We start from the raw sequence: 26,169 nt of genomic DNA, 5'->3' as shown, positions 1-26,169 counted from the left end.
GTTATTGAGTCTATTACTTTTAATTTGTGCGTTGATTTCTCAAGATGAGAATATGAGTTTAGTTATGATCAGCCTTCTTTCGATTTCGATTCTTGTATTGTTTTAAGTCAACTCAATGAAAGAAATGAGTCCATGTTGTTGAGATGCAGGTACTTAAAAGTTTTTGGTGAGAAAGAAGAAGACATTACCACTACATCATATTCCTATAATAGCCTTGGAAAGTAACTACCACGGTCTGCAGCTCCATTCTCAAGCAGGTTCAAAAATTTCCCATTGACAAAAAGAGAATATCTATAATGCAACTACATGCTAGGTTGTGAAGTTATGTTTATGAAAGAATTAAAACACATGAGGATCAACCAAACTCCAAAATGCATCCAAAGAACCGTTATAATTGTTAGAAAAAGCATGTGAAAGTGTCAAAGGACAAAGGGAGAGTTGAATTACCTCAAAGTAAGGAAAGGTTTTTCGTCAACATGCGATGAATGTAAGGCTCATTGAGACTCTTGCACAACTCTTCCTCTACACCCACAACAACTTCAATTTCTGCATCTCTCAATATTTCCACCCCTTTGAAGGAAACTATAGGATTTGGATCCACCATCCCAACAACAACCGTTTCCACTTTGGCTTCAATTAGAGCTTCAGTACAAGGTGGAGTCCTACCAAAATGATTACAAGGTTCCAAGCTTACATAAGCAGTTGCATTTTGTGCCAAATCACCAGCATCCCTCAAAGCAAACACCTGACAATCTCATCTCCCTAACTCAACATACTCAGAAACACAAGGTCTTTATCTAAAGGCTAAGTAAAAACCAATAATATCTCACAATCAAAACATTTTACCAGAATATCTCCTAATTTTATGTAACATTCACCCGAATAGTAACAATCATTTTTATTTTACACACGTAGAATAATTCAGATAGAGAGAGGTGGAAGAGAGGGAAGGTAGGTACCTCAGCATGTGGTTGCCCTGCTTTAGGTGGAACCCTTCACCAACAACTATCCCATTCTTTACAATAACACACCCCACCAATGGATTGGGCTGGTATACCCAAAAGCCTTTCTAGCAAGCTCTACACATCTTCTTATGTTAAACCTATCACCAATCTCTCCATCGGAGGATGCACACTACATCCCAAACCCATTCCACCGACTCCTCCTAATGGGTTTGTAACTCCTGTAACATTCCGACCGGATATTACGGATTTAAATAATATAATAAAGAAATAAATAATAAAACTTCATTTATTATAACTTAGATTCCCAAAAATGCAGGAAAATTAAAACTTTATTACAATATAATGTAACTCAAATTTCATAATTCATAAAATTCCAATATATATATATAAACCATGCTTAAATACTCCAAATGTTTACAAAATCCTTAAAATACATAATTAGTAAAACTCTGATAAAATCTTCTCCTAATACTAGCCTCGCTCTGTCTCTAGGCTTCACCAGATCCACCTGTAATATCATTTGCTCTCGTGTATCGCGAACACGATCATCGCCAAACACAAGCAGATAGAGTGATCTAACAGAATAAAACATATACACACAATTCATATAATTTCAATCACACCAAAGGAACTCATCCTTCAATTTCACACACATGGCCACTACCATGTCAACCATGTTCTATGTCTTCTAGCGAGTACCTCAAGATGTCTTGCTATCACACCTATCAGCCACAACTAATAGAGCATGTGCGGGAAACCATGCTACAGATCACACACCGTAACGCCAAGTGGAGTTCCCAATACGAATAACATTCGTAACGTCCCAAGACTACCAAACTCGTCAGTTAATTATTGAGGAGGGCAATCTAACTAGACCCATCCGTACATGCCATTACGTGCACACTCACACCGGCAACACTCGCCAACCTGAGCCACAACTCAAGAGTTCCTCGTGTTCATCCGCCATCCCGAGCCACAACTCAAGAGATGTTATTCTGAGCCACAACTCAAGGAATACCACGTGCTTAACTTCTATCCCGAGCCACAACTCAAGGGATGTTCCGAGCCACCACTCAAGGAACACCAGCAAGCCGATCTCTAAGATATCCTAGAAGTCTTGTAGACCACGCACATCAAAGAAAAAAAAACACTTTTGCTTCACGGTATCACCTAGCGCAACGCACAGGGCACCAGGCGCATCAGACTTCCAAACCACCTAGCGGTTGTGATGCGTTCAAACTTTTGCCCTCATTAAGTATTTACATTTTGGGGATTTAATATCATTTTTTCACTTAAGAATTGATTTTAGTTGCATAATATATTATTGGATATTCTTAGTTTAATAATGTAACTAGAATTTAATTTCGGTCCTTAAGAGTGTGAATTGAGAATATTTTAAGTCATAAAATAAGTATAAAATCAGAAATTCTGGAGAGAAATAAGTCAGGAGCTAAATGCACCCACAATTTTCATTTTAACACACCCCTTCTGCCATTGGACCATCTAATTAAGGAAAGGAATATTTCAGGAGCTAATTGCACCTCCAATTTTTATTTTACACACCCCTCCTATAAGTGGGTCATCTAAATCTATTATGTACCCCTACTTTTTACTAATTTGCACCCCTTCAACCACTTAAACTCCCCTCAATCAAATCATGCCACATGGCAATCCTCCACTCACTAAAATAACTAATTAAAACTTGTCACGTCCTCAATCCTCCATTCAATAAAATAACCAATTACAATTTGACACCTCATCACCATCTCTTCTTCACACAATCAGAAACCCTAACCTTAATCTTCCTTTTCTCCCACCATCTTCATGCCGCAGTCGCCGCCCTTGACTTCGACAGTCATTACACTGTTGTCGACCTACCTCTTCCGCGCCAACAACTCGCCGAAACAACCCCTAGAAACTCCGACAACACCTACACCACTTGCCACCATCTTCTCGCACGAACCGCTGTGCTTGACGTCGTCCACCACACTCGCACCTGCACTCGCGTCTCGTCCTTTCTGTTCATCACGCTGCCACAACCGTCGCGCTCACGCCAGAACTGCAACCCCATCTTCGCATCACATTGGAATCACCATGGTTGCACCATCTTTGCACACACGTCGAGACCCACCATTGCTGCACCAAGATTGCTCGGGAGACCTGCAGTGGCCAACATCTTCGCGTCACCATTGTCTTTGTTCAGCACGCTGCCGGAACCACCATTGCAGCACCACTCGCATTCGCGAGACTTGCGTATTTCGTGCCTGCAACTCACTGGAACAGACCTAGAACCACCACTCACGGTTTGCACCTTTGTCATCGCGACAACGTTCATGGCAGCACCATGCTCGAACGCGAAGTCACAAATGCGCTCATGGCAGCACATGCATTCATGACGCGAAGTTACCAAGCTCGATCCTTCTATGGCAGCACTGCCGTGACCTACAGTCGCGAGCCATTCACGCAACCACCACTGCCGGTTTAGAATGTGAACCTATCACCATCTTTCCACAAGAACCATGGACTCAGCACCTCCGGCGTTTCTGTAGCCACCGTAACAACCACCGTAACCTTCGTGCAACCACTCACAGCAGTAAAACCGTAATGGTGGGAAGAGAATTCTGATTTGAGAGAGAGACTACTCTGACACGTGGTAGCCTCTCAATGGATAATCAAAGAGTCTAAACTGGTCAACCAGTCACTCTAGGCAAGGACGAGTCAAAGTTGGTCAAATTGACTATTTTACACTATATTTGGTAGGTGGTTCCTCTGCAGGAACCCAAAATGACCTAGAAAAGGAAAGAGTCGTCTAGCGACAATTCATCGTTGGCCAGACAATTTCTGGAAATTTCCAGAAACAGTGGCGTAAACGAAATAAAATAATTTCAAACATAATCATACTATATCCACCATGCCAATCAGACTTAAACGTAAAATTAATGTGTAAAGCTCCCATAATCTGATTTCCTTGCTAAACTTGAGGTTCTTGGTTTCTTCTTTGATGAGAATGGACACCCCTTGTTTTCCCATGTTAGCTCTACTTCTGACTCAATTATCACACAACACTCTCCAATTTCGTACTCCTTTCACTAAGCAACAAAGGCAGCACAGAAAACCTTCATTCTCACTCAAAATTTGACTTTTAATGGTGCCTTAATGGTAGTTTAATGTGCTAAAACGAAAATGGCTTAATGTTCATGATAATTGCGATTCAATTAGTCATTATGAACTGTTTTTCCAGCCTCCCTTGACTGCTCATTCAGCTAGGGTTTTCTCTATCCTTTCACCTTCATGCCAAAACTAATTTTAGCAAAAAGGAAATTTAATTTAGATTTACTCAATTGAGAATGAGCTCATCTTATCATCCTCAAATCGATGGTCAGTTTGAGAGAACCATGCATACATTGGAGGACTTGCTGAGAACGTGTGTGTTGGATCACTTGGTTACTTGGAGTGATATGTTGCCATTGGTGGAGTTCACGTATAATAGTGTCCTACATCTCCTACCATCTAAACGAAAATGGGTTTTATCCAACTAATTAAACCTTTTTATAATATGAATGTTGTACCTTTGAACATTAGAATATTTACTTGAGATCTTTTGCATCTTAAATTAGTTTTAGAAAGTATTTTAGTTTTAGAAATATCTTTCAATTTTAAAAAATAATTATTATTTCGATTAAAAAAATAATATTAAGATATTGTAAACATTTGATATTATGTTTATATATATATATATATATATATATATATATTACATGGATAAAATAAAATAATAATTTCATCAATAAAACATATTTCTTATATATTTAATATCTCATATATATATATATATATATATATATATATATATATATATATATATTCAAAAAACACTCAAATCTCTTAATATTGGTATCAAGAGTCATTGTTCTTACGGGGTTGTAGAATGAAACAAATTTATCATAAGTTCCACTATTTGATGATGAAAGTTATGATCTATCGACGGTAAGAATGCAAACTTATTTAGATAGACTAGATTTATGGAAAGTATTGGAGGAAAATGATGATTAATTGTTGGAAAATCCCACCATGGCTCAAATCAAAATGCAAAGGGAAAGTAAGAGAAGAAGGAAAAAGCGAGATCATGCTTGTTTGTTGGCGTCTCACAAATGATCCTTACCAAAATCATGACTCTTAAGTCACTCAAAGAAATATGGGATTATTTAAACTTGATAAGGGAGTTTGAGATGCAAAGATGAAAGAATGTGAGACAGTTAAGGATCCAAACAAATTGTTGGGTATTGTTAACAATGTAAAATTGTGTGAAAAGGAGTTTCTAGAGTTCAGACTCATTCAAAAAATTATGGTGACAGTGTCAGAGAGATATGAAACATCTATTACTTCATTAGAAAACACAAAAGATTTGTCTATAATTACTTTGACAAAGGTGATACATGCTTTGTAAGCACAAGAACAACGAAGATTAATAGGAGAATATCATACAGTTGAAGGTGCTTTAGTTCGTATTACCGAGATTGCTCTCTTAGTCAATAACAAAAAAAAAAGAATAAGTACAACAACATGTTTTTCCATCTTGTCCCAATTGCAAGAAAAATAATCACCAACCTAACAAGTGTTGGTGGAGGCAATATATAAATATATAAGATGCCACTAATGGAGTCAATTGAGAGATGTGAAAAAGGCATGCAAATCTCAAGATCCTCAAGAAGATGTTAAGGTTGTAGAGGATAAATCAAAGGAGGAACTACTAACATTATATGTTACAACCAACAATTCTACAAAAGGTTGGATGATAGACAATGGTTATACAAACCACATAACTTATGATAAAAAACTTTTCAAAAAGCTCAAAAAATTAGATATTTCTAAAGTAAGAATTGAAAATAAGAACAACTTATTGGGAAAGGTACAAGAACAATTTTCAATTAAAACTCATTCAGGTATCAATTTTTATTTTTTTTATGTTATTGAGATTACCCAAAATTCATTAAGTATTTCTCAAATGTTAGAGGAAGGTTTTAAGGTCTCAATTGAAAACAAACTTTGTGTGATAAAAAATGCTACCTACTTAGAAGTATTCAAAGTTCATATGAAAGACAACATATTTGGTTTGAATTTGATGAAGGAGGAATTAACTACAAATGAAGAAAATATAAAAGAAGGATCAAAATCAAAAGATGAATAATTGTGGAAGAAGTTTGATGTCCAAGTGAACAAAATAGATGAAGACTCATATTCTAAAATTCATCAAAGGTCATTTTTTTTTTGTATTTTAGGGTTTATTTGAACTCAAATTTGTAAAAATGGGTCCACTGAGTTTTTTTTTTTTGCATCATAGGGTTAAGTCGTCAAAGTGGAGGACAATATTACTGGTGAAGTCGTCATCCACCCTATCGGTTTCTTTTATTTTTCCTTTAAAATAAGTGAAGTCATGCTATGAGTGACCAATTTCTGTTCACGTCAAAAAGTGAAGTCGTCCTTATACATGATGACTTCACTTTTCAGATTTTTTTTAATTAAATATAATTTTCTTTAACGTTGCAGTTTTATAAAGCCCTTGCATTGTGTTTCCTGAATGATCATAAGGACATCTAATCTCATTCATGAGTTCCCAAGCCATTATGGTTAGATTACCTTTGCTAACCACTCGTATGAAGTTATTACACATTGTGAGTACACTCTATCATGTAGACAAAACATAAAACCACGCTATTATACAAAAAAATATAAAACTTCAACGTTAAAAAAATGTATTTAATTAAAAAAATTTAAAAGTTAAGTCGTCATGTACGAAGATGACTTCACTTTTGACGTGAATAGAAACTGGTCTCCCACAATACGACTTTACTTTTTTTTTTTATAAAAAAAAAGAGAAACCGGCAGGGTAAAGGACGACTTCACTTGTAATGTCGTCCTCCACTCTAACGACTTAATCCTATTTTGAAAAAGAAAATCAACGGACCCATTTTTACAAATTTGAGATTAAATAGACCCCGAAATACAAAAAAGTCTCAAAGGTCCAATGTCACGACCATGAAATCCACAATCAGCACTTATAAAATTAACAATTTGTTAACAAATGTGCATAAAATTGATAAAAGCATAAAATAAAAAGATTTCCTGAGGCGTGTAAAAACACTGCCCTTAAGGATTTATCCACAGTATATGCGCAAAACCCCCAGGGTACAACAGGAACATATCGGATATATCCCGAGGATAGCAGAAACTAGCAAGATAAGTAACCCAGGATATAAGAGATAGAAAGAAAGAAAATCCTGGGTCTCAACTAAGATGTAATGCATTAGAGCTGGTATAGCAAGCTATATGAACCAAGGACACTTGATGTGTGTTAGCGGTTTATCAATCACAATACACCCCCCACAATTCTTGTTGTTATCGCTGTGTTGCGCTGCTAGGCCATGCGCGTGCCCAATATTCATGAGTGCTCTAGAAATCATGCCAAGATCTATACAAGCGGCCCCACTCGACACTCATATAGGTGATTTCATTAAGTGTATGCTGCAAATCATACACCACCCATAAGGGATATGAAAACCATTAAAACTTTGTTTAAAATTCTTACACCTCAAAGAATTTTAATTACAAAGTTTAACCTCTCAATAATGCAGTCTCTAGCACTTTCACACACACACACACACACACACCATAGGAATGGACATAATTGATTAAAAATCAATCAATTTAGTGCTATCAGAACTAACAAGTGACTTGTTCTTACCCATATGAACCTTATTCATGGGATCTCCAATCACAAAGGTTGGGTTACCATCACTTGTTTGTTTCAAGTGGCTCAAGTCTCATTCTCCTCGATGTTTCTATAATCATATTTCATCCTAGGATTTTGTCAGAGGATCTACCAGATTTCATTATGACTTCACATTCTCAATGGAAATTATTTCACTCTTCAGTAGCTACTGCCGATTGGCAATCATAATGTATTTTCATTCCTAGTGAAATGTTAGCTAAGAAGTTCGTCAACTACTCAGCTTCACTATCAGCCTTTCAAGAACAACATACTCATATTTCTTGTTGATCTAACAATAATTGTTTGTCTGGTCGATCTCCATGAACCCAGCCCAATCCAAATGTGAATCTATTACCACTAATAGATTTGTCTCGTCTAAATCAAAGATTCAGTTAGCATCACTGTACACTTTTAGTACAATGGGAAAATCCACTATATTCAATGACATCTTCCATTGAATCTCTTAAGCATCTCATAAATATCAATATTCGTAATTAGAATATTAAGTGTATATTCTTAGTCTACTCACTGCATAAACAACACCTGGTCTAGAAAAGACCATCATAGGTAGTAAGCTCCCAATTATTTGGACATACTAAGGTTGAGAAAATAATTCTCCTCTATTTTTCTTTAATTAGTATCATAAGGGATAATCACTCATTTATAATTTCTAAACTTTCTAAGAAGTTTCTCAAGAACACTTTTGGGATAGTAATACTATCACCCTTCCTTATGATTCTATCTTAAAAAAAATCACATGGCTTCATCTAGAAACTATCAAGTTAAAAGCCATATCCCAAATAATTATTTTCTTTGAAAATGGGTTAAACTCATTCACATATTTTTTTTTAAATAATTGAGTAAAATTATCTAACCCCCACAATCTTAAATATTCATGATTGGCAAACAAATAAATACTTGAAACTTCATCCTTGAAGATGAGCTCTCACGAAAGTTCATTCTGAAAGACCACTTTAATATCTCAAAACATTGTGGACCAACCTTGCACCTTAATATTATAGACTTCCAATTTTGAATATATACCACTTCTGTAGAATTCACATCCATGGCCCACCACCATTTCTTCAAACAATTAAATTATTCAACAAAGGGACAACCAGCACTCACCAGCATATGCTTGTCTTCATGCATTAAAATCTTCTTCTTTTTTCGTAACTTCTCCTCTTTCTTAGGCACGTGAGGGACAATTTATTCTTCATCTAACAAACTCCAAACAGTAACCGTTCATCACGTTGCCATGAACCATCTCGGGCAAGTCTCCATGATGTTGCCTTGCATTCCGCAGTCATCGGTGACGATGCCGGCCAACACCGATCAGCACCAGTAGCTTCAACGGCTCGACGTCGCCCTCTGGTTCACTTCACAAGAAGCAATCTGAACCAGCTCCGTCAGAGTTGTCGGCGACGTCATCAGTCGCTACCAGAAGTGTCGTCGCTCCCCTCTCGTCGCTCCATCGTCGAATCCACCGTCACCGACACCGATTGCGCCACCTCCTCATCCTCGCCAGGAAATCCAGTCGCTACCGTTGAAGAAAAGGCGAAAATGGTGCTCTAAGGCAGCGTTGCGGTAGAGATGTATTCGTTGGACCCTGACGTGGATTTCCGACGCTCCATGGAGATGGTGGTGACGAGTCCCGAGTTTATCGATGTGGCAACTAATTGGAAAGAGCTTATTTTCTACTACCTCGTACTCTGTTAGAAGTGGGTTTTTAAGCCTAACTCAACCCCACAAAATTGGCTTGTAAGTTGAGGTTTGCACCTCACTTATATATTGTGAATTGGCCTTATCTCTAGTCGATGTGGGACTTCCAACACACCCCCTCACGCCGAGGTATATTCATCTCGTGCGTGGGACAAGAGATTAGTGGGTGGTCCGTTAGCGACCCGATATCGGGTGGAACAGAATGTCCAAGAAAGTTCGGTAGGATAGGCTCTAACTTGGCTCTGATACCATGTTAGAAGTGGGTTTTTAAGCCTAACTCAACCCCACAAAATCGGCTTGTAAGTTGAGGTTTGCACCTCACTTATATATTGTGAATTGGCCTTATCTTTAGTCGATGTGGGACTTCCAACACACTCAACCCAAAGAGCACGCATAAGTTCATCCTCTACGCTTTTCTGATTTTCTTCTCAACCTCCTCTCGAATCTTCTCCTCTACAGGATGCAGATGCCGACGACGTTATCATCGATGGCGATGGATGTTCAAATTAGATATAGTAAATGTTGAGAAGTTGCATGTGTTTTGTCGAACGTAGTACTGCCATTGAATTATTATCGTGTGCCTTTGACAATATCACTACAAGAAATATCATATTTAGCGACGGATTAATACCGACGGATATATATCGGTCGGTAATTGCCATTTATCGACGAAATTACCGACGGACACCCATGATTAACATTACCGATGGATTAATCTGTCGGTAATGACTGTATGGAATTTTGAACCCAGTTTCCGACGGATTCATCCGTCGGTAATGTCTATGTGAAATTAGCCCCGACGGAGTCGCTGACTTACCGACGGATTATATCCTTCGGTAAAGTGTGCGGTATTATGAAATCACACCTCACCTTCTTTTTCCCCAAATTCAGAAATTTCCCCCTCGCCTCTCTTACAGAAATCACCACGCCGCTGCCGCTCTCACAGAAATCGCCATTGCTTTTCCATTACCTCGCCGGTGTCGTCGCCTCGTCGTTGCCGTCGTCTCTCCGCTGCCACTGTGGATCGGAGTTCCACTGTCACCTCGCTCCCCCAAATTCACCACGCCAATTGCGATGCCGCTGCTCACCGACGTCGCCATTGCGCTGCTGTCACCTCGCTGCTGCCGTCGCCTCTCCGCTACCATCGTGGGTCTGAGTTCCACGTTCGAAGCTCGGTTGGGTTCCACGTCGGAGCGGCTCTGTCTTCTTGCCGGCCACCGCGTTCGTCGACCGTGACCTTGGTTTTGGTGAGTTTAATTGATTCTTCTTCTTGCCATTGTTATGCTGCTAGGTTTTCTCATTGGTTTTTGATTGGTAAGGAATTGTATTCTGGATTGCCGGTGCCCTCACTCTCGCTGGCCAGCCACTGCATTGTTCCACAGAGCGCTAATTTTGGTCCCAGAGCACTGATCTTGTGGTGTGTTTGCGAGATAGGAGCCATTGTAAGGTGTGTTTGCCGATTAGTTCTGTTTTTGGTTTAATTATTGTTGATTGATGCTTAGTCCAAATTGAGATTGGTTGAATTGTTATATGCATTTGGATTGGTTTTGTTTTTGTTTTGATTGCTAATTAATGCTTAGTCTAAATTGAAATTGTCTGAATTGTTATTGGTTCTGTTTTTGGTTTCATTTCAACAGCCATAGCCACAGCCACAGCCACAGCCACAACCACAACAGCCAAACCCTACTCAACCAAACTTTGAAATCCCTCCACCCCATTCTCAGCAACAAAATAATGAAGAAGACGATAACCTAAATGAAGAATCTTCTCCTGATTATGAAGATTATTAGCTTTTCATGTTCTTAAGAAAAACTTTGTTCAAAATTTACTTAATAAACTTATGTACTATTAGTCCTTCTTGGTACTGGTCGTGATTATGTAATATTTGACAAACTTTCCTGTGATACATATTATTTTCTCTGTTTTATGAACAATTTACTATGTCATTTGATATATATTGTCATGGAGTTTGATAATGATACAATATTTGATATAGTGGAATGCTGGACTGTTGGATTTGTCTGTATTGGAATTTTGTATATGCAGGTATTGTGGAATGTCTAAAAAACAAACCAACCCAGACCAAATTTTTTATCTTACCGACGGAATTATCGATGCACAGATCCGTCGGTAAATCCATTTGTGGAGTCCATGTTATTACCGACGGATATGTCCGTCGGTAATTACCGAGGGAATTATCCGTCGGTAATGACATGGACTCCACGAATGGATTTACCGACGGAACTGTCTGTCAGTAAGTACCGACGGACAGATCTGTCAGAAATAACCGGCGGAAAGGACGACGGATATTTCTATCGGTAATTATCGGCGAATTTCAACAATCCGTCGGTAAATGATTACCGACGAGCAGTTTACCGACGGATATTTTACCGTCGGAAGTCCGTCGGTAAAACATCATTAACGACGAATTATGGAGATTATCAACGGATTCTGACCGTCGGTAATTAACGTTTTTCTGGTAGTGTATAGAAGATAGCGAGGATTTTTCTGGGCTGTTGTGCTGTGTTTTCTTTCTTCACCTCCAATGCCAATCCTTATTATCTATAGCTATCTATAACAATAAAGATGATTCCTCTTTTCGTGTCCACATTTCATAATACCCGTTTTACCCTTAGTTATTTTAAAAATTAATTATTTTATAAATAATTTACTTTTAATCATTTTTCTAGAAATCTCTTTTGTCTTAATTATTTAAATTTTCTTCTTACATATTTTTTTTAATTTTATATTTAACAATTCTTGAAAATTAAAAAAATGCAAACACATCGGTGCGACATCGCATGTGTATTTGCTAGTTATTACTTTTTTTTAAAAAAAAAAGAACCAAAAAAAAATAACATTCAAATTACAAAGGTTAAGTGTAGTCGGTTATAAGAATAAATCAAGATAAGTAACCCAGGATATAGGAGAAGAGAGAAGGAAGAAATAAGAAAAGGAGATATGAGAAAGGTTATTTTGGAAGAGGATTTAAGCTCCTATTTATAGGTGATGAATAGATTTAAAAATCTATAACTGAATCCTAGTGTGGAAAATAATATCCCATAAAAAGTGGATGTGGGATAGTGGAGGAGATCTGGCTACAACAACATGCACCATCCTAAAAAGGAGGAGGCTTGCTCACATTGCAACAAGTGTAACGCTATTATTTTTACAATATTATTATAAATATATAACACAATTAACAAAAACGATACGATGATAAAAGAAGAAATACAATAAAAATTAAAAAATTAAATAAAGATGTAATTCCATAGAGAAAAGAAAAAAACAAAAATTAAAAAGTAATATATATTACATGAATAAAATAAAATAATATAAAATAACACATTTTTATATAATATATATATATATATATATATATATATATATATATATATGTCTCGTATCTTTAAAAATATTAAAAATTACAGCAAACAAAAATGTTGCCTAAACAAAATTACAATAACTTTTACAATCTCCATTTAGATGGAAGGAAATAGATACGCTGAATTAAAAATATTATAATATAAAATATTTATCATCAATAATAATACAACAATGATAATAATGTTTTCAAATTTCAAATTTATCTTTTATTTCTTATTTATCGTTTTGTAAAATAATTATAATAATAGGAAATTTTATTCCAAATTTTATTACAAAACTAAAAATTGTTCACTTTTAAATTATTTTTTAGTTTTTCTTCTCTCAAATTGAGTAAAATTTATTCTCAAAATTTTTAATTAATTATTTTAAATTAATTTCCTCTCATTTTAATTTTGATTTGTAATGTTTAATTTGTTTTCCAATTTTTTCTTTCCCTTTTTAAGAAACAAGAAAAAGAAACACTCTAAAAATTCGATTTATGAGAACTGAATTCCAAAAGAATTTCTCACCAGAAATATAAAAAAAAAAATAAATCATTTGAATCTGGCCCTCCTTAAAGAAATAATACTCTATTACATCCATTTGAAGAAAGTATTTAAAAGTATATTAGGCTTAAATATCCTTATGATTATAATTTTTTTTTAATTTTTTTGTCTAATATTTCATTTTCAATTTAATTTTAATATTTATACATTTTATTTAATTTATATTTTTAATGCTGTTTAAGTAATTAACTGAAAAAGGAACAATAATTATTACGTGTTATTCTTAATTATTTAAATGATATTAATAAAAAAGTAATAAAATTAACAAATATTATCAACTAATTAAATAGAAACAAATTAGAACCAAATTAAAAAATCAAACATAAGTTTAAACCAAATATTTATACCAATATATTATTTAAGAAAATATTTGAAGATATTATTTTTTCCAAATATTTTGAACTAAAATTTGTTATTATTATAACGGTTTGTTAAAAAAAATGAGAAATAAAACATAAGTATAAAATTTTGCAAAATAGCTATCATTGATCATAAATATTTTTTTGTTATTATATTTTTATTTTTCAAGAAATCAATAATAAAAAATTTAATTTCAAATTATATTAAAAAATCATAAATTATTTTATATTTTATCCCTTTTCATAAAGTAATTAAAATTTAAATAAAGTATTTTAGTTAATTATTTTAAATTATTTTCCATAATTTTAATTTTTTTTACTTTTTCTCATTAGGAAGAAAAGAAAACCTTTATAGAGTAAATACGTTCATTTGGAGAAGTAATATAACACTCCGGTAAATCTATTTAAGGAAATTTTCTTTAAAAGAAAATATTAGTTTGCAAAAAAGGTTATTGATTATAATCCTTAATTTAAAAGCATTAATGTTATATTTTTTCTTTTCTCAGAATGCCCAAGTGGCATAATTGATTCTTTGACAGAAAACAACACAAACAAAGTTTTGAAACTGGTTTCTTCCTTCATACCAATTCAATCATCTTATTGCGTCATATTTAGAAAACTGAAATTCCAAACATCACCACCCTCTCTCTGTATTCATTATAAATACTCCTTCTCAGCACTCCTTTAACCACACTTCTTCTTCTACATTTCACCACCACCACCACCATTGTTTCAGTTTCATGGGGTGGTCTTTCTCCATATCTGTTGTGCTGTCTCTTACCCTTCTGGTTCAGATTCATGGAAATGGTATAAGATTTCAAAAGAATGGTTGCAACTTGTTCGAAGGAAGCTGGGTTTATGATGATTCATACCCTCTTTATCATAGCTCAATGTGTCCCTTCATAGAGCCCGCGTTTGATTGTGAAAAAAATGGCAGACCAGATAAGTTCTATCTCAACTATAGATGGCAACCAACAGGGTGTAACTTAACCAGGTACATCTCTTCTTTCTTCTCTCTCCGTGTCTCTGGTTTTTTTTTTTTTTCTCACTACCCATTCCGGTGGACATAGATTCACCAGTGCATAATCTTTTGCTTCAGATTCATGGTTTTCTTTCATGTTTATTTTTTTCTGTTTCCAGAATTAAGTCTTTTTGGTTAAATGATATGTTGACTTTTACACTTCATCCACCCTTGAAGAAAGGAGTTCTGTTTTTTTTTTTTTTTTAAAAAAAAAGGGCCGAGACACTTTCTAGTTTATATGTTCTTTTCCTGATAAAAAGAACCCACTGTTTAAGAGAAATTCTTTCTCAAATATTGAATTAAGAGAATTAATATGCATAAATATTGTAGCCAAAAGTATAAATTTTTATTGTAAATCAATAATATTTATTTCACATAAAGTTAATAATAGGTTAAAATATTCGATTTCATAATCCCAAATTTCTATTAGGTTACCATATTTTTATAGGGCTTAATTGGATCTTTATTTTAATAAATGTGATATAATTTAGTTTTTCGGTTAATATTGTACTAACAATATAATAATTCATATCTCTTTAGTTTTTATGTTTATTATTTTAATTCAATTTTATCCTTATTTCTTTAAATAGTACAATTTTATCTCTCTAAACCTGTGAGAAAATATTTTAACCTTAATATTGATATCATTCATATAAATATATAAATAAGTAACTTATTAATTATCGTATTGATTAAGGGTTGTAACTGTTTTAATTAAATCTCTATATATTAAATATCTTTTCATTTAAAAGTTAATTATTTTAGATGACAATAACAGTATTATAAGTCGGTGTAACGTCCAAATGTTTGAAAAATTTCAATTCAATTCATATATTTATTATTTTAATTTAATTCTACCATAAATTCTTTTTTGAATAGAAATTTTAATATTATTATCATTCACGATTATATAAATATATCAATAACTAACTTATTAATTATTATATTGATTAAGGACCGTGACCGTTTTAATTAGAATTTCCATATATTAAATATATTTTGAGTTAAAAATTAATTATTTTAAAGGATAGTAACAATGTCATATATCATACTGATGTTAACTTCGACTGTTATTAAAAAAAAAAAATCATTTTAATCCTCTAGTTTTTTATTTTGAATCAATTTTATCCTAACTTTTCTAAAAATGGAATTTCACCTCTCTCCAATTATGAACGTATTTTAACCTTAATATTATATAATGAAAACGTATTTTAACCTTTAATACTATATTATTATATTCAGTATTGTATAAATATATAAATAAGTAATTTATTATATTGTATTGATTAAGGATCGTAATTATTTTAACTAGAATATCTATATATTTAAAATTAGTTATTTTAAATATATATATATATATATATATATATATATTTTTTCTTCAACCTTTTTATTAAGTTGGTGTAAACCTTTGTTTTGAAATGTTATATGTTAAAATTTGAATTATCTTTTATTTTATAAATTAGTTTTCATCTTTCTCCACCTTTTTCCAGCTCTACTTTCCACCATAAAATTAAATAACTTACTAGATTTTTCTCGAAAAACAAAATCATTGAATGAATTCCCGTAATTGAAGATGGAGAGAGAAAAGAAATCAATCAATATAATAAATGATCCATATTTTAACATGTAATCTTTTTTAAAAATGACGTTTATGTTTAATCTAACGCAAAGAACGTATTAACAAATATAAAGATTTAATTGCGTAAACAAACATATATACATACATATATATATATATATATATATATATATATATATATATATATATATATATATATATATATATATATATCAGGAAATAAATTATTATATATGCATATACACAAGTTTATTTTATTATAATTAATTGTTAATATTTATTAAAAAAAAAGAAAATGATAGAAAAATTATATATAATATTTTTGAATAAAGTTATAGAGAAATATAAGAGGAATTAATTACATGATATTAATCATAAGAATTATAATAATTAACATTATTTTCAGTAATTATACAGAATTAATGTATTCTTTCTACATATATATATATATATAAGAAAGTAAGTAACGATCGAACCCTCTATTAGAGAAAGAGAAAGATAAAGTTAATTAATTACACTGAGAGAGAAAATAGGGTTCATTTCGAGTGTTTTGTTTCACATTTTTTAATAATGTTTTTCTCTGGTTCAAGCCTATATAAAATAACAATTAATTAAAATATCAAGTTAAATTTTTTTTACTAAATATCTTTATATTCCACAAGTAATAGTGATATTGCAACAAAATCAATACAATAGGTGCCATTTTTTTATATTCCACCCTAAAGTGCACGTATATCTGGAAAATGTTTTGCACAGAATCCCCCCAGATTTCTCTTATTTTAACTGTTCATTTTGAAAGTCTGATTTTTCCTTAATGATTTTTGAATGAATGATCTCTATTAGGCTAACTGCTACTTGCATTCTTCATTAAAATTGATCATATTTTGTTGGTAATTTTGAACTATAACAAAGCTTTCTTGTTACTTAACTTTTTGCCATGTTAGAACTAGAAAACACTTACACAGTCACAAGAGAAAAAATACAGAAATTTTCATTTTTTGGCATGACCTTCCATACTTGAATATAGAAAGAAAAAATTCTGGACATGAAATTTCAATGGAAATTAGAAAATTAGGGAAGTATCTTTATCCAGTACTCTTTCTTCAAGTAATGAAATTCCTTTTACTTTTGGAAATATATGAAGAGTACATATCAACAACTAATTCACAAGTTAACCTTATATGGTAAAAGACCTTTGTCAAATAATGACTATTATGTAAAAATAAAAATCAAGAACATTGAAATTAATATCAGATGGTGTTGTTATCTCAAAAACACTATGTGAAAACTTATTAAAAAGGAAAATGTTTGAATCATGAAAGGGCCTTTTACTTGTTTCTTATGACAAATATGTAGATATGTGGTAGCAAATCACATTTACAAGTAAGCTGCATGACTCAGTTTTGTTTGTGATTTTAGAAATCTTGAACAAGAGTTTGATAGTGTATCTATTTTTATTTCCTGACTCTATTTGTTCATTTTATGTTAAAAATATAACTTCAATTTGGACAAATTTCCATTTCATTGCTACTAATTCATTAATAGTACTTTTATTTATTTAAAATGTTTCTTACTAAAAATGAGAAGGGAAGAAAAAAAAAAATACACAAACCAATGGTCAGTGTTATTCATGTCAGAACCAGCTTATGCTTTTTGATCTCTATAGCAGCCATCTCCAGTTAACTTTATTAAACTGTTCAGGTTTTTCTTCTGAATCATTATTCTTATCTGATCCATTAAGGAATAATAATATTATGTTTATGGTTTTGACAAATTATCATTGGCAATGAAGGTTTTTGAAGTTCTCTAGAGTTTTGTTAGAATAATAAAAAAACATGAGAAGAGTGCGGTTCTTTCTGTCACAATTTCTTGTTTTGTAACATTTTATATTGTATCCTTTAACTTGTTTTTTTTCTTTTTATGTTTCAAACCTTACTTTTGTCTGTTTTTAGAACACTCCAAGTGTTTTTCGTTTTACATTTCCTTTCTTATCGATAAAAGAAAAATTAGGTAATAAGGTTGTTAGGGTTGTACGTTTGAACTACCTCATAAATTTAGAGCTTGAATCAGCAGAGATTTCCTCCATTAAGAGAATGCTGCTGTGAGGTTGCTTTCAACAAAATTTGTCCTCAATTAGAATACATTTTAGGTTCAAACAAAAATCATTTGAAAGATATGCATGCAAAATGTGTTGGACCCACTTATCATCACTCTGAATATGAACCTTGTTGTTGTGCAGATTCAATGGTGAAGATTTCTTAAGAAGACTAAAAGGGAAGAGTCTCATGTTTGTGGGTGACTCTTTGAGTTTGAACCAATGGCAGTCACTGACTTGCATGCTTCACTCAGCTCTGCCATCTGCTCCATACTCATCGGTGAAGAATGGTGGTCTATCCATTTTCACTTTCCCGGTCAGACATCTTTTTATCCGACTTTTATCTGACTTCAGATTTTCTATTGAATTTTTTAGTATCTTCTGCTAAACATTAAAAATATATCGAATGTTGGTATGATAAAATTCTTTTTAATACATTTTAAAATATTAAAATCAATATATTTTGAAAGCACAGTAAAAAAAAGCAATCATAAAAGCCTAACCCAGAAGAAAATTCAAATTCGACTTTCATCTTTCTTATTCTTCTTCCTATTCACTGTCACAACACAAACCTATCATATCTGCACAATTTCACATTCACACCAGTTGCTTTAGCTATGCCAAGGTGGTTGTGCTTCCAATTTTGACTCCAAATAAATTTTATCTTACATGCATGCATGGACAATCTTGAAATTAAATATAACATTGTTGTTGTTAAACAATGACTATTGCAATGCAATCATGTAACATATATTAATGATACATTCTAACAACTGGTCTCTTAGTTAACTATGTATGAGTCTCAAAATATTATAGATTTGAATGAAACATATAGATGGAAAACAACATTTATAGAAGGAAGGTGATGTTGACAAAAAATTGAAAAGAATTGATTTAATGCTTTGGTGTGGTTTCTCCATCATTGAACAGTCATGACATATATGTTTTTAATTATTCAGACACATAACAGAAGAAAAAAGATAATAGTTGAAAACACACAGACATATAATTAAAGAAGGAGAAAGAAACAAATAATGTAGTTACCCTCATAATTTTTTGTATAGCATAATTGCATTAATAAGAAATTCTTAGTCTTTCCTCAAACAAAAAAGAAGAAGGTACGTAATACATATATAGTTATAGCTATTGATTTAATAGGTAGTGTGAATGTATGTTTGACACTGTTGAAGTCGGAAAATATATTACTTTAGGTTTTTAATTTTTAGAATTAGAAGTGAATTCCAAAATTTTATATATAGTCTCTCAAATAAAAAAAATTCATTTTTAATCTTTAAACATTGAATTTAAAACACTAAAATGATTTTCAAAGTCATGTTTAGTTTATAAACTTGAAGAACTAAAATTTAATTTTTAAAGTTTAAGGAAAAGAATTGATTTTCTTTTTAAATTTTTTATAACCAAAACCGGATTCACTTACAGAGTACAAAAACTAATAATGGTTCGACCTTTTTTTAAAAAAAGAATTTGTTTAGTTTGAAACGAATCTATCCCAAAGAAATATAACACCTGTAGGTTGGTCTTAAAATTATGTGTGAAAACAACTTATTAAGATCCTAGTTCTTGACTATAAACTCAACTCAATTATTGAAACATGTAACTAATCATTATCTTGGTCCACAACGATAAATAATAACCAATTAATTAACTATTCATATAACATTTGTATTATTAGGTAGGCACTGACCCAATTGGAAAAAAGGCTCTGGCAAATTTCGTCATAATTTTCATTTTAAGCACAAAAATTTGCAGATTAACCACAAATAATAAATTAACAATTAGTCATCAATGACCAATAAACAAATCATTTTATTTTCTCAGAACTTAAACGATGTATTGTTATGATTTTATATTTTTTATTAGGTTTTTAGTACTGTTCTTTTAAAAGTTTTAAGAACACACAAGAGAAGAACATAATCGTATGTGTGTGGTATATTGGTAAGTATTATATTATACAAAAACATGTCGACAACAGTGTCTGATATAGAGTTGATCTTGATCTAACAAAAGTTAATGTAATTTGAAACTTGAAACATGTTTCTATGCCAATCTAACTTCATATTGAATTCACTGGGTGAATAGCACATAAGTTAATAATGTATGACATAATTTGCAGAGCTATGATGTGAAGTTGATGTTCTCACGCAATGCATTTCTGGTGGACATTGTCGGAGAAAAAAATGGTCGAGTTCTAAAACTAGATTCAATTGAAGGTGGCCAAACGTGGAAAGGAATAGATGTACTGATATTTGACTCTTGGCATTGGTGGCTTCACACAGGAAGAAAGCAACCGTATGTAAAACCACATAATTAAGCTGCTTTCACTATCTTCATCACTTCATCACATTCAAAATTTCTTCTCATAATTTTGCAGATGGGATTTCATTGAAGACGGGAATCAAACAGTTAGAGACATGGATCGATTGGTTGCATATGAGAAAGCAATGAGAACATGGGCCAAATGGGTTGACACCAATGTTAACCCTGCACAAACAAGGGTTTTCTTCCAAGGGGTCTCTCCAGATCACGAGGAGTAAGTACTTCTGCCATTAAATTCATCTTTCGGAACATTACAAATCTCTTCTATAATTTTTCAAAATTTGGAGTTAACAGAAGTGTGAATTGTTCCAGTGCACAAAAGTGGGGTGCAAATGCAGGAAACACATGTTTGAGGGAAAGTAGGCCAGTTTTGGGATCCAAGTATCCAGGAGGAGCAGTTCCAGCAGAGTTGAGCGTAGAGAAAGTGATAAGATCGATGAGAAAGGCAGTGGAGTTGTTGGACTTTACTACACTTTCACAGCTAAGAAAAGATGGACATCCTTCTATTTATGGTAATGGAGGGCACAGGGGCTTGGATTGCAGCCATTGGTGTCTTCCTGGTGTTCCTGATGCTTGGAATGTTCTTCTGTATAATGCTCTCATCCAAAAATGAGTTCCTAATCTCGTTGCTATTTTTCATTCAAAGTAAATTGTGTGCCAAAAAAATATATTTACATACACAAATAAAATTAGTTCAGGCTAAAATTATATTATTAATTCAGTTTTTAAGTTGATTCCTGTGACTATATACAAAGTTGGGGTAGTAGATGTAATATGGGCAACTATAAATTTGTTAAAATAATTAATTAATTAAGAAACATAAAATATTGATAATTACTTGATAATTAAAACAAAAAATAGAAATTTGATATTAAAGGTAATTTACACGTATCAGAATAAAATTGTTAATGTAAGTAAATTTTAAATTTTAAATCATAGATTTAATTTCTAAAGATAAATTTCTTTCAGTTCTTGCTCTCAAGGATAAATTTATTTAACTTTTGAGAAAAATATTTAATTTAAATTATTTTACTGAGTCCATTTTTAAAATAGAAATGTTATTTCTTAGCCTATGCTGGGAAAATATAATTTCAAAAATTAGTAATTTAAGTAATACGTATTACTAAAATTATTAAAAAGCCACCAGATATGATCTTAAAAGGAATAATTCCACGCCACACTCTGAATTTCACAAATAATCAAATCCAACACAATTTTCCTTAATTATGTGAATTAGGTTGCAAAATTCAAATAGGTTTATACATAAAAGGTTTTTGCTTTTAACACTAAATTCCCAGTATAATAGTTACTCTTTTCTTTTAATCCTATAGGTTTTTTACACTATACTTTTCTTTTTATTACAAATATTTATAAAAATATTTCAAAACACTAGATTTTGATATTACAAATTATTATAATATTTTAAACTATATTTAGACTATTAAACTCGTGACATACTATACGACGTATTAGATCGAACACTTAGCACATAAGACCAAAACTCATTTAACATAATTTTTATACTAAATAAATTAAAAATTATGTGTTAAATAACTGTAAAAGCGTGTCACAAAATTTTTATCCTTTCATATTTTATCGATTAAACAAGAAATAAGTCAAACTAAAGTATACTAAAAACAGAAATGTTTCTGCAAAGAAACACAATATTATATGCTCATGCAGATCATATATCAGCAGATTTTAAATAATACTGAGTTTCTGAACGAGGGCAAGGACATGTATAGAAATCTATGAGAAAAGAAACAAACATAGATTTTTATTATTGATTCATCAATGTCTAATGACATTGTTATTCACTTAGATTTGGCACATACTTTCAAACCCCTTCAAGGATCTACTGATAAAGGTGGTGGTGGTGGTGAATGAACAACCTCATCACAATATCCCTCCAACACATCAGTTTCTTCAGAGGTAAACCCTAGAGAACCAACAACGTTAGGCCAGCAATCATGTCCAATAACCCTAATAGCTTCACAGCAACTTCGCCCTAGGTAGGTCTCACCATTCAGAAAAAACGTTATGATTTCTCCACTGCATGCTTGCATTCGCCACAGTGATTCCCAACAGTTAGAGGGTTCACCCTCCACCTTCAACCTAAGAGCAAGGCTTAGAGGGGTAGATGGGTCCGAGAGTGCCCTAGAATCAGCAACAGATGCATGTAAGACCATTGCAGTAATCACAAGAACCGACAGAACAAAGGGTATGCGACAGAAAGCCATTAGTTTTAGCAGAAAACAACGTGGGTTTTTTACTTGGGTGGTTTTGGTGAAAACTTGTGTGGGATTTAAATAGTGGGAGAGAGTTCGTAACAGCTGGTGTGTGGGGAGATGAAGAGGGTGGAGATAATTCTGCAGTGGTTACATAAGGAGAAAGAATAAGGATTTTTGTTTTTTCTTGTGGTGGATATTAATGTGAGACATGAAGATTCTGTGGAATTTAAATGGAAAATGATTCTGCATTGTGCAAGTGTGTCCATTTGTGTTAGAGATTATTCAACTCCTAAATATTCTTTGATGTTAAGAAGATGTAAAGTTAAAAATAAATGAGTCTGCATAATGAATGCGTAGAATACTATTTATTATATCAGGTGAAAACACATACGCGGTTTACCTTTTTAAATTTTAGAAGTAAATATAAATAAATTTTTAAATTTTATTAGAAATATTTATTTATTTATTTATTTTGTATGTAGAGTTTTTTTTGTTAAAAATACTTAAAACTGATTAATTAAAAAAAGTTAAATGAATAAAATAGTTCAATCTAAGAAACAGTTGATAAAACAATTATTTTAATTTAAAAAAATTTATTTATTAAAAGATAAAATTAAAAATAAAAATGTGAACAATAAAAAGATAAATAACTTATGCAATACTTAAATGTAACCCTTATCTTAAAAAGTAATAACCACAAACATTTATTTGGGCTTTATATCCTTTAATTCAAAAACCTTTTGACCCATAACCACGTTGCAATCCAAAAAAAAAAAAATGTCCATACAGATTGTCTAATTTTCATAAAATTAATTCTGCAATAAGGTAATATGACTATCGATGCGATTTTTTTTTAGAAAGAGAATGAAGAAAAGAAAAAGCAAAAAGTGCCTAAGGAAAAAGAAAGCAAAATAAGTGAACTGATAATTCTTTTCATGTAACCCTTTCCATATTCATTATCTCTCCTAAACAAAACTCATACTTCGTCTAGTTTCTTCTTCATACACCGAAACTCGTGTTTTCCTCCAATTTTTCCTCCACAAAGTGACTCGTTAAGGTTCGTTTCTCTCTTTCCTCTTTTTCTTTTTTTGTTTCGCTGCTGTTCCTTCATACCTCTAACGTAGTGACGCATTTGGTGCTGCCATTGGAGTCCAAGTTTTGCATTGTCACACTCAACCATTTTTGGTATCGCCATTGTCACTGTGAAGCATATTTTTAGCTTCCAAAACACATTTAGCGGCCCCAATGGTGCATTCTTACCCATTGTCGCCGTCTCCAGCTTTTGAGTCTATATTAAAGGTGTGTTCGTACGTGGGTGATGATTCGAGGGAGAGAGATGATTAATTTTGGTTGGTTAGAAGGTGATGTGCATGTTGTTCTTTTTTATGAATTTGGAGGTGACAGTGGAGTAGATTTGAGAGTAACTTTTATGAAAGTTTGTGAAAAATTTGAGTGATATAATTGATAAAAGAAATTTAATATATGAAAATGTAAAATTACTTAATTGTCCTTAGTGTTAAAAAAGAATATAAAATGATATTTAGATAAGTTGTAGTTAATTTTTGATATATTTTATCATAAATAAAAATATTAACAATATTTATTAATTGAAAAAAAATTAATATAATAATATTTTTAATTTAAAAATTTCAATATTTTAATTTAGAAAAACAAAACGAACCATGTGTGGTTAAGAAGTTGGAATAGGATCTAAATAAAAGGGAATAGGTTCTATTTGCTTTTGTCAAAAACAGATCCGATTCCATTCAATAAACAAAAAAACAGATGCGATTCCAAAAGGGATCCTTGTACAGATCCATTTTCGTGAAAATTTCGCCTCATCGTGAAGCTCACTTATAGACCCGAAAAGCATTGATAGGTTGTTTTATTTTGAATAAAATAACGAGGACATAATCATAAAATGTTTCCAATCACTCTTCAATCTCACCTTGCTAACAAGATAGGGTATAGAGAGCAATCCCACAAATCAACGCCCTCCTTCACTTTCAAATTCACATAAAAGAACGTAAAAATTCTCCCAATTCATCATTCGTTATTGTCTCTAAACAGGAAACACCTCCAAAAGAGCATGGTCTCAGAATGTTCCTAAGTTCCTCTCATGGCTATTGGCTTCAAAAATTTTATTTGATATTGTATTTAATTATTTGAAATATTTATTTTTCTCATTTGTTGTTAATATATATTTTTGTTTTTAAAAATTGGTTAATTATATACTTAAAATAGTTTGTTTAAAATTGTTATTGCATTCAGTGAGTCTTATAATTTATATTGTTTGACACATTGAGTAATAACATTTGACTTCTTTATATCGTTTGACACTTTCTGCTTTAATATTATGTTAATGATATTATGAAATGTATTTGAAATGTTAAATAAACTTAATAAAATTTGATTAAAATAATTAAATTCACGTCTATCTAGAGTTGAGGATTAAATTGGACCAAATTTAAAAAATTGATTAATTCTAATTTTTACTCAAAATTAAGAGATAAAAATATATTTAACCAATTTTTTTAATGAATCTAACCTGTAAATGTATGCTTATGGTAACCAAATTTCTGCAAGAAAAAGAAACAAAAATAGAACACCTTTAAAAGATCGCACAACTAGGCCGATTTTTCTTCGTGAACAATTAATCAGTAGTTTCATAAATTAAACTTTCAAAAAGAATTTCACTTAAATCAACCAAGGAGGAAATATTAAAGTTCTAAGTTTCAATACTGATTAATTTTAAAATAAAATCATCCCACGAAAATCGTTAGACTAGTGTAAAATTACTAAAATCTTGTGGCAACGTATGTAAATGCACTTTATCGTTTATCAGAGTTTCTAATATTACAAAAGTGTTCAATTTTTCGCTAACAAATACTAACAATTAATATTATTAATTAAAAATAATTAAAAGATTTGTGTAAAAGTTTGAATTAATTCTTTTTATTTAAAGAATCAATTTAGAACTTGTTTTGCATTTTTAATAAAATTCTCTCTTATAATAATCAGTACTTTTTATAAGTTTAAAAAACAGTTAATGCAATACATTAATATTTTAAACACTCTTTAAAAAGCAAACTTATCGTGTATTAAAAAAAATGTTAAAACCTTTTTTTTACCATTGTGCTTGGTTAACTTTTACGT

General features: G+C 31.9%; 1 protein-coding gene and 2 pseudogenes across 1 annotated transcript; 1 reads left to right on the top strand and 2 right to left on the bottom strand.

The window, feature by feature from the left end:
- Positions 1-107: 107 nt before the first annotated feature.
- Positions 108-2,914, bottom strand: LOC146885805 (riboflavin biosynthesis protein PYRD, chloroplastic-like; annotated as a pseudogene).
- An 11,517-nt stretch (positions 2,915-14,431) lies between these two features.
- LOC114187409 (protein trichome birefringence-like 43) lies at positions 14,432-21,499 on the top strand. The gene is made up of 5 exons (XM_028075663.2): positions 14,432-14,741; positions 18,590-18,761; positions 20,580-20,755; positions 20,838-20,996; positions 21,095-21,499. The coding sequence occupies exons 1-5, from the start codon at positions 14,488-14,490 to the stop codon at positions 21,393-21,395; spliced, it is 1,062 nt and encodes a 353-aa protein (XP_027931464.2). The 5' UTR covers positions 14,432-14,487; the 3' UTR covers positions 21,396-21,499.
- A 1,071-nt stretch (positions 21,500-22,570) lies between these two features.
- LOC114186836 (egg cell-secreted protein 1.1 pseudogene) lies at positions 22,571-23,040 on the bottom strand (annotated as a pseudogene).
- Positions 23,041-26,169: the final 3,129 nt, after the last annotated feature.

This window comes from Vigna unguiculata, chromosome 6 (genome assembly GCF_037176805.1).
Source record: "Vigna unguiculata cultivar grain cowpea cultivar isolate G323 ecotype 2 chromosome 6, ASM3717680v1, whole genome shotgun sequence".
NCBI classification, from domain to species: domain Eukaryota; kingdom Viridiplantae; phylum Streptophyta; class Magnoliopsida; order Fabales; family Fabaceae; genus Vigna; species Vigna unguiculata.
This window is presented reverse-complemented; position numbering and strand designations above follow the sequence as displayed.